We start from the raw sequence: 10,740 nt of genomic DNA, 5'->3' as shown, positions 1-10,740 counted from the left end.
ATTTTTTTTTTTTTTCCATTTTGGTGGCACTAGAAGCCACTTCTGTACAAAGTTTGCAAATAAATATACAATCCTTTAGTTTTAATTGTGATGCATAAAAGTGCTCTATTTTTGTGTGGGAAGAGTTTCCTCCATTCATGCAAGTCAGTTTACATTCACACTGTCTAGCTCGTCAAAAAGTAAAATTATACACTGTCATCAATCATCTCATGCTGACAACACTTTAGTGCCTCATTGACTAGAGCAGGTCTTTCCTAAACCCTCTTAACTAACTGGGCTCTATCAAAAACCAGAAAAAATGTCTCCTGTGGCTATTGGATTCTGCGAATATTTCATAATGGTCTCTGAGTATGTGTCCATAGGATGCATTCTTTCCATCTGTCTGACATTGTTACATCTGCTACATATTTTCTTTTATTTTTTTTTAAAGAGTTAATTGATGTCATATAATAACTGGGGAAGGTTTTGCTTCCACTAGGGACTTGAGGTATTTTATGAGAGTAGCAAGCTCCCAGTTTCCCTGGTCACCCTCAGTGGATTAACATACCATTGTAGCTAGACTGAACAACATGCTGCTGTTCATCATCAGAGACTTTCTGTGGCTGTGGGGAGAAAGCTGTGGAAGCACTTTTTGCATTTGTTTGCATTCTGTTTTGAATAGGTGGACAAATAATTGTCAGTAGGTATAAAGCTGGAAGCAGGCAACATAAAAAGAACCAGCAAAGCTCTGGAAAACCTCTAGAAGCAAATCTGGCATTTTGGACAAGGTGTCTGAGGGGCTCGGAAAAATATTCTGCTAATATCAGGTCAGCTCTGAGACTGACTTCCACCTGAGCACATCAGGGTTAGGAGCTATCGCTGCTCAGAACTGGCTGCATTTCACTCCTGTGTGGACAAAGTAGGTACAAAGATTTTGAGCTGTTTCCGTGCTGATTCAACTGAACCAGTGATGTTACAGCAGAACCAGGACAGAGACTCTGGACTGTACAGTTTAAGTGAATCAGAGTCTTTTTTATACATAAAGGTGGGTGGGACATGGATAAAGACCATACTAAGGCTTTGGAGATTAAGAGCTGGTTAAGATGCCTGGAAGGATATCGCCATCAAGAAACAGAACTTGACCTCAGAAAACAGCATTGTTTGGAGGAATGAAACAAACTCAAAAATATTTTGGTTTTGCTATCTCAGCAGTTCCTGAATACGGAGATACTATTCCACTCCCTGCACTTTTCTTTGTCATTCTGTTCTTTGCTTCACTCCAGCCAGGATCTTCTCTCTTACACTGCTCTTCTGATTTAAAACAGAAGATACCCCCAGCAATTTTGCAGATGACGCCAAGCTGAGTGATGCAGCTGACATACCAGGAGGATGAGATGGCATCCAGAGGGACCTGGACAAGCTGGAGAGGTGGGCCTGTGTGAACTTCATGAGGTTCAACAAGGCCAAGTGCAAGGTCCTGCACCTGGGATGGGGAAACCCCCGATATCAATACAGGCTGGGGGATGAAGGGATTGAGAGCAGCCCTGCGGAGAAGGACTTGGGCGTACTGGTGGATGAAAAGCTGGACATGAGCCAACAGTGTGCGCTCGCAGCCCAGAAAGCCAACTGTATCCTAGGCTGCATCAAAAGCAGCGTGGCCAGCAGGTCGAGGGAGGTGATTCTGCCTCTCTACTCTGCTCTGGTAAGACCTCATCTGGAGTACTGTGTCCAGCTCTGGGGCCCTCAGCACAAGAAGGACATGGACCTGTTGGAGCGGGTCCAGAGAAGGGCCACCAAAATGATCCAAGGGCTGGAGCACCTCTCCTACAAGGACAGGCTGAGGGAGTTGGGGTTGTTCAGCCTGGAGAAGAGAAGGCTACGAGGAGACCTTATTGTGGCCTTTCAGTACTGAAAGGGGGCTTCTAAGAAAGACGGGGACAATCTTTTTAGCAAGGCCTGTTGTGACAGGACAAGGAGTAATGGTTTTAAACTAAAGGAGGATAGATTTAGACTGGACATAAGGAAGAAATTTTTTACAATGAGGGTGGTGAAGCACTGGAACAGGTTGCCCAGAGAGGCAGTGGAGGCCCCATCCCTAGAAACATTCAAGGTCAGGTTGGATGGGGCTCTGAGCAGCCTGGTCTAGTTAAAGCTGTCCCTGTTCACTGCAGTGGGGATGGGCTGGATGACCTGTAAAGGTCCCTTCCAACCCAAAGCATTCTATGATTCTATGATTCTGTAATATATTGAACATTTACAGAGCCTAAAACTTCTATCTGAAAATGCCCATGATCTGTCAGAAGGGGCTGGCTTCCTTTCAGACCTCTCCCTTGCGTATGGTACCTATTGCACCTTTGCTATAAAACATGCTGGTTCCCTATGTGGCAGGAATTTCTGGCTTACATCTCCATGAATGAATCTTTCCAGGAACTGTATTCCTTGCCATTTCTATACCTACATACAAAAGCAAAATGAGACCTTTTTAAGTAATGCATTTTTTTAACAGGATAATCTCAACTAGGAATCACTTCCATGACATGTTCATTGCACAGGTCAGTGAAGGCTTTGGACACCAAAACCTACATTTTGTGTTCAGTTCTCTTAGAGGACTGTATTCTTCAGGCTGAATTCTGCACTAAAACAATCTTTTGGCAACATTTACTTGGTTTAATGTTGCTCCAGCAACAAATCATAAAAATCGCAGAGTAGTTTAGATTTGAAGGCACCTCTGGAGGTCTCTACTCCAAACCCCTGCTCAAAGGAAGTCTCATCAGATGAGGTTGCTCAAGGTTCAGTCAACTCTTGAACCACATATCTGAGTCCCTGTTGCAGTTTTTGCCTATCCTTGTAAAAAACCAAATGCTTATGCCTAATTGAAATAACCTATGTTCCAGCTTGTGTCCATTGCTGTCCACCTCTGAGAAGAGTCTGTCTCCACCTTCTCTGTATCCTCCAGTCAGGTAGTTGCAGATGCAGTCTGCTCCCCCCTGAGCCTTCTGTTCCTAAAGCTATATGAACCCAGCTCCCCCAGCCTCTCCCCATCCATCATGTTCTCCAGCCCCTGACTGGCTTGAAGGCCTCTGCTGGACTCCCTCCAGTCTGTCCATGACTCCCCTGTACTGGGGAGCTCAAAACTAGACACCTACTCCTCCAGATGCAGCCTCAGAAGTGCCAAACAGTGGTGAAGGATAACTTCTCTGGACGTGCAGGCTACACTCTTGCTAATACAGCCCAGGACGTGGTCGGCCTCGTTTGCTGTGACTATGCTTGCTGGCTTATGTTCAAAGACCCCCAGGTCCTTTTCTGCAGAGCTCCTTCCCAGGCAGCTTCCCCTCACCCCCTGCTCCCCCCCCCCATCATGTATAGTTATTCCATTCCAGACACAAGGCTTTGCAGATAAAGTAAAAAATGAATAATCACCATGTTTGCAAAACACAAATTATTTTCTGCGAGGCCAACCTTACTGGGTTCTCTAATCTTTCACGGCTGTGACAGTCCTACATGAAGAACATGACATGCAGAGAAAGACTGCTAGAAGCAGTCCCTTCCTGTAGATGATTGCTGTGACATGGCTTCAGTGTTCTTTGTATTTTAAATGTGGATAGGGTTCCTTGTGTGAATAAATAGGCTTGAGGCTCATTGTCAACATTCAGTATGCTTAGGAGCAAGTGAGTTCATCTCAAGAACAGCTCTATGCTGGTAAGTAAAGAACTGTTGTGTTTGTCCCTCCTTTATGATGATATACAACTGGTTGTCATGGGTCATCTTTACTAGTACTTCTTACTGGTCTGTTCTTCTTTTGACTGACAGCTAACTCTCACATTATTTTCCATTCTGATTTTTGTGCTTGCTTTAGTATTGCTTCCTGAAGAACATGTAGGCATCTAATCAGTACAGCAAATATCAGTCAAACTTCTCTCCATTTAACACAGGGCCTTCCTATTTAAATAGGAAGAGCAAGAGCATTTTAAACTGCTGAGTAACCATAAAAAGAAGATAAAGTAGAATTTTATTTATGATTTTAATAACACTGGTGGTATTTTCAAAATATTGAGTTATAAATGGAGGTATCCTGACTCCTGATGAAAATACTTCTGGCAATAAGAAGTGCATGCTGTGCTTTGCCCAATGCATTGCACCCATTTATGAGTCTTGCTCTGATTATATCAGAAGCAAAATTATCATTGATTTTAGTAGGAACAGGATGCTTTCTTAAATGTGTGGATTTTAAGTTTGCTTATTTTATTTAAGACAGTTTGCATTAGCGGTGGAAAGGATTAATTTGGTTACCTGCCTTACCCCTTACCAGTGGAGATTTTCCCTACTGGTGGATCATCGACTGATACAGGCTCCCACAGCTGCACAGAAGGTGAGAGCTCTGACAGTCTATGGCAGTTTTGTGGTGACCTGCTGAAAAGACAGGTAGGGAGAAGGGCCCAATCCAGCTAAGTTGCTTGTGGGAGAAGCCATTGTTCTCCCATTCCCACTGGGTGGAACTTCATATGGACTTAATCAGAGCAGAAAGAGCATGTCCATTTAACTGTAACTTGCAATTAGGGGTTAGAGGTGCCATCCTGCATAAACACACCCCTGGCACTGTACAACAGTTGTAATATTGAGACCACTCAATCTGACACCCCTCCCTGAAACAGACTGTGGTTTCCAAAAGCAATTAAATTCTCCTTTTTCACTTCATGAACTTCTTTCTCTCAGTTCTGCATTTGCTCAGACCACATAATAGTTGATTGATTGAGTGAAATTAAAGATTCAAGGTCCCCTGAGCGTTATGTTTTACCCAGAGCAGTCTGTATTTTCCAAGCATCTGGAGCTCCCAGAAGGAAAGAGATGCACAGGCTGCCCATCCACAGACCTGCACTGGGCATATCCTGTGGCTTTAGCAATATAGATATTTAATAACATATGTGTATAGTCAAAGATGGAAGCTACACCAACGTATTTCCTCTTGACAATGGATATCACTCCAAGTGCCTTACAGGTCTCTGTGCCTAGTAGCAGAATTTGGAGAGAGGGGTACTACTCATGGCAGAGGAGAATTGCTTTGGGACTACGTAAGCAAACTGGACATATAGTTGTCTGCAGGACTGGTCAGGGTGCATGTGATGGTGCTGAGGGCATTGCCCAATATCATTGCAAGGTGCTGTCTATTGTCTCTAAAGGCCATGGTGATCAGGGGAGGTCCCTGATGATTTGAAAAAGGCAAAGGTCATGCCCATTTTCAAAAAAGGCAAGAAGGACAATCCAAGGAAATATAGGCTGGTCAGTCTCAGCCCCGTGCCCTGGAAGATAGTGGAGGCCATTACCAGACAGATGCAGGACAAAAATGTTTGGGAACAGCCAGCACAGATTTACCAAGAAAAAATAGTGCCTGACCAACTTGACTGTCTTCTACAATGAGATGACTGGCTCTGGGGATAAGGGGAAAGCTGTGCATGTCATTTACCTTGACTTCTGCAAGGCTTTTGACAAAGTCTCCCACAGCATCCTTGTAGCCAGATTGGGGAGGTATAGCCTGAATGGGTGGACTACAAAGTGGATGAAAAACTGACTGGACCGTCAGGCTCAAAGGGTAGTGGTCAATGGTTTGAAGTCTTAATGAGTGGCTGGTTATGAGTGGCATGCTTTGGGGGTCAATACTGAGGCTGATACTGTTTAACATCTTCATTAACAACCTCGATGATGGGACAGGGTGTACCTTCAGCAAGTTCATGGATGAAACCAAATGTGAGGGATCAGCTGATACACACTGAGTTGTAGGGTTGCCATGCAAGGAGACATCAGCAAGCTTGAAGAATGAGCTGACAGGAGCCCTGGAAGTTCAGCAATGGCAAACGCAAAGTCCTGCACCTGGGATGGCCTAACCCCCTGCAAGAGCATGGGATGGGGACCACCTGGTTAGATGTCAGATTTGCTGGAAAAGATCTGGAGGCTCAAGTGGGCAACAAGTTGAACACAACTCAGTCATGTGCCCTTGCAGCAGCGAAGACTAACTGTAGGGGCCTGTGTTGACATCAGGTTGAAGGAAACCTTTATTTCCCTCTACCCGCCGTCCATGTGGTCACATCTGCAGTAGCATATCCAGTTTTGAGGTCCCCAATACAGGAGAGATTGACTGACACAAGTGAGCCCAGTGGAGGACCACCAAGATGGTTAGGGAGTTGGAGCACATGACATATGATGAGACTCGATTGGCTGGGGTTTGTTTAGTGCCAGGAAAAAAACAAGGCTTAGGGGAGATCTGATGGCTCTTTTCCATTATGTAATGCAAGGACATAGAGAAGGCAAGGAAGAGGCAACATCACCAGGTTGCAGCAAAAGGAGTTGTGTTCATGTAGAAGGACAAAAATACACCATGAGAGTTGTTAAGCATTGGAACAGGGACCCAGAGGAGTTATGCAGTCCCTGTTCTTGGAGATTGAATTTCAGAGTTTGACCAAACAAGGCCCTGAGCAACCTTGTCTAACTGGGAAGATAGAACTGCTGTGAACAGGGTGGAGGAGTGGATGACCTCCAGAAGCCTCTTCCAAGCTAAATTAATCTATGAAAATTCACAATTACTTCTTCAATTGAAAATACTTTAATAGGTGGTTATCAAAGGCAGAGAACAATAGCCACAGTGTAGTATTCCATTGAATTTCTGAATGTTTATTAGTACACTTCATTATATTAGGAGGGGAAATCTCTACATGCTGAGTTACTTTGGTTATGGTAGGTAGCAGTACAATTGGATAATAATAAGCATTCCCTTTACGTGCTCAGATATACTGTAACAAAATATGCTCAAGTTAAATACAGATTTAAATAACTTGTTAAAAACTGGGCAGAGCAGGATCATTTCAATCTCTCATGCTTCTGTTATACTTTTAAACTTTTTTAGATAAATGTAAAATGTATTGACAGTAAAGGTTTCAGGGTAGTGTAGCTCTAGGACAATGAGTTGAAAGACAGTTTGTTGAAATGATGTAGGTGCACAAGACCTTCTTTTACTCATCATCACAGCATTTTTCTCTTGTAGAGCTTTGTTGGTGCCTGTGAAGTGGTCCTGGCTTACCAGAACAGAAGAAGAATTTGGACTGATTTGTCCTTCAGTAGGTTGCCTTTTCATAATTGACGGTATTGAGTCCCCAGTCCAAAGTCTCTTGAAGTACATAGAAACAACCACATTAGTTTCAAATGTCTCTCATCACGAGACAAGAGCCAAAGGCTGGTCTCCACCACAACCAGCCAAATGACAACTTCTACATTTCCATGGTTTGTCTAAACACAAATGAGCTCCCCTGTGGGATTAATGAGTAACCTTTTTAATTTTTTAAGTTTTAGGCAATAACTGTAGTAATGGGATACCAGGACTGACTTGTTCAGAAAGGCACATCTGATGAAAGGGACAGGATATGATGACTTTGTTCTGGCAGCTAAACTGAAGCACAAACTAGAAACTATGGGCAAGCCCTAGGAACACTATTTAGATATGCATCATATATGTCTGCCCCATTCTTATGCTTTTCCGTAGGTATTCTTGCTTCTGGATACAATCAGAAATAGGATATTGTACTATGGCCATGTCTGAGTTTCTGCTTTTTATAAACTATACGGCAGCTGACAAGAATCTGTTGTCTGCTCCAGATGATCTTTAGAGATAAAATGAAATCATGTGGAAACAACACATTTTAAGATGGCTGCCCAAAAAGCCGAATTGTTGCTTAGAACCATTGCCAAACCATTGCTTGGTGCCACTGCAAAGCTACACAGCACTATACCAGCTACTAGGAAGAAAATTAACTCTATCCCAGCCGAAACCAGGACACTTGGCTTCCTATACAAATGCGAGGAAGTGAAATATTTTGGTTTCCAGAGGCTTTGTCGTTCAGCTACACTAGAGTATGCACTACATGTTACACTGCCTGAGGAAAAAAAAAACCAAAACCACGGAGCTGTCATGAAAAAGAATATCAGTTTCCATCAGAAAACAAGCCACAACGTTTGATTGGTGTTACCAGAATGTGAATGGCTTTGTTACAAAAATGCATGCTGTTGAATTGAATTCCCTCAACTCACTTTTATTTGGGAAATCATGTTTTAGTGGTCATGTAAAAACACTCCTGCACTGAACACAACTAGCCCTCTTAGAAACATTTCCAAAGCTAGGTTCATGCAAATATCTGCACTTTACTTCCCACCTGCTCATGGAGATGAGATGCATGCATGAAATGAAAGACTTGCTTGTGGCCGGGCAGCTGGTTAGACCAGACCCTTGCACACCTCAGAGATAGGAGCATGTCTGATATTTTAGATAGACATGAAGCACATCAAAAACAAACATGTGGCTGGCTTTGATGATCAGGTTTTAAGCAGATATTTAAACATCTCTGTGAAACAGTTTTAAAAAGTTGTGAAGCTGCAAGCATCCAAGTATATAGGGTAAAACCTGCTGCTCTGGCTTCCTGCAAGGGCCAAGCATTAATTTTACAAATAAAGCAAGCTATTTCTATACTGCTATTAAAAAAAGCCATTTGTTCTTGCATTATAACCTTTTTAGACAGTTTAATTCTTCTCAGCACCATGGCAAAGGGAGAAAAGGAGGGAGAGGGTGTTTAGAGGCAATTATAGAATCATAGAATCATTTAGGTTGCAAAAGACCTTTAAGATCATCCAGTCCAACCATTAACCTAACACTACCAAGTCAATGGTGATATGCTCCTGTGCTGCTCAGGACATGGGCTGCCGTTCCACTGCAACCACCTGAAGGCATATTCAGAGACTGGAAAGTGCCTGTGGCAGGAGCAGTAACAGGAGGAAAACTAATATCCTAATGAACTATCAGCTTAACAGCTTGTGTTCTTTCTAGGGCTCTTCCAAACATTCCATTTCAGACCCAAAAGACTACTTTTACACTAAGCTAGTTTTATATATATTCATCTACCAACAGATAAAAGAACATTTGCACTGAGAACTTCAGAGACTCTGAGGTCTTGTAGCTATTGTCAGGCCAGTTAATCCTGAGAGCCCCCAAAAGAGAAAACCAATGAGTTCAGCACTGATAATCACTGTAAAGCATTAAAAGCTACAGAACTACATATGTGTCCATTGCTATATACGATCCAAGTATTTTAAGTCAGGCAAGAAAGCAACATGCAACACCATTTATGTTAAAACTGGATATTTTAGCTCCCAAAGGAAAAAGCAAAAATTTTTTTTTTGCTTTTAAAAAGAAACTATAAATGAGAGAAAATCCATCTCACTGCGCAAAAAAAATCATAAAGATAAGACTTACAGGCCAATGAAGTAATTTCTTAGCATTCTCATCTCTCCACCCCCCTGCAAATGCATTCTTTTTATTACTTTCCATACATAGCATGTTTGCAAAGAGTAAATTTGTGTGTCTTTCTTGGGGAAGTGCCTCTAAGAATTAGAGATTATCCATGGCTCTTAAAATCTGAAAGTTCATCCAGGATTAATGCTAATAGTTAGGTCTTGCTTCAGTAGATGGATCCATCTTCATAATGGAATTTGCCTTGAGAGCAGATCCTGGGGCTGGAGACTTGACCATCACCACAGGGTAAACACTGATTGCATAAACGTAACAAATGCCTCTTGAACTTGACTCCAACAAATACATAGAGCACAGGGTTGAGGCAGCAGTGGGAGTAAGCAATTTTACGGCTGATGTGAAAGGCAAGGTTGGAGTCTTTTTCATACTGACAGGTAGGTGGTGGAAAAGTAATCAGAAAGCTGAGGATGTTGTAAGGTGCCCAGCTCAGGAAAAAAGCCACCACAATAATAAGGATGAGTTTCACAGTTCTGTGCTTTCTGCGAGATCTTGCTCCAAGCAGGATTATCACTATGTTGAAGTAACAGAATACAATAACCCCAAAGGAAACCAGGAAGAGTACATTTCTCTGATAAATGTCCACCTTTTTCCATTTCCAGTCGGCATAATCACAGGTCTTGCGCCCTTCCAAGTTTTCTTGCACTGTGGTGTGAATCATCTCAGGAATCACAATTAATATGCTACCAGTCCAAACAGCCAAGCTCACCAGAAAAGCCCAGCACTGCGTCTGGGATCTCAAAGCCGAAAGGGGGTTCACTACAGACACGTACCGCAGGATAGTCATGAGAGTCAAAAAGAAAACACCGCTGTAGTAGCCGATAGAGAAAACAGCATTCACCGCTTTGCAAAGGAACTCACCAAAAATCCACCCAAAGGACTGGTCCACTACCCAGAAAGGCAGCATGCAGGAGAAGACTAAATCAGAGACACAGAGATTCGTGATGAAGATGTTCGTTAAAGATGTAAGGTTTTCATATTTGAATAGGATCCATAACACTAGAGTGTTTCCTAGCAGGCTGAGCAAAAATGCCAGAGTATAGAGGACAGTAGTGAGATGGGTGTAAAATACAAAATAGTTGCCCATTTCACAGACATTGCTTTCATTAAAAAGGTATTCATATGAGTCATTATAATCTGAATCAGGAATATAAAGTTCTTCATCCATTTGTCTGTGCAAACCTCACACTGTTCTCCAGCAGCTACTTTGAAGAACCGCAAAAATCAAACAAAAATTTTGGTCAAAATCAACCCAATAACTAAACTCCCACTGTGGAGGCTTGTGTTTTAAGAGACAAAAAGAAGCAGTGAAACTACCTTATTTGTTCTGTTTCTGGGAGAGAAAGGAGTCATTTCCTCTTATGACTAGAGCATGAACAGGTAAATATGAAGGATTTATGCTCAAAGCAATGTCAAGA

General features: G+C 42.5%; 1 protein-coding gene across 1 annotated transcript; it reads right to left on the bottom strand.

Annotated features, from left to right (window-relative positions):
- Positions 1-9,473: 9,473 nt before the first annotated feature.
- XCR1 (X-C motif chemokine receptor 1) lies at positions 9,474-10,490 on the bottom strand. The gene has a single exon (XM_009486215.1). The coding sequence runs from the start codon at positions 10,488-10,490 to the stop codon at positions 9,474-9,476; it is 1,017 nt and encodes a 338-aa protein (XP_009484490.1).
- Positions 10,491-10,740: the final 250 nt, after the last annotated feature.

Source organism: Pelecanus crispus, chromosome 2, assembly GCF_030463565.1.
Source record: "Pelecanus crispus isolate bPelCri1 chromosome 2, bPelCri1.pri, whole genome shotgun sequence".
Lineage (NCBI taxonomy): Eukaryota > Metazoa > Chordata > Aves > Pelecaniformes > Pelecanidae > Pelecanus > Pelecanus crispus.
The sequence above is the reverse complement of the archived record's forward strand: the minus strand, read 5'-3'. Positions and strand labels throughout refer to the sequence as shown.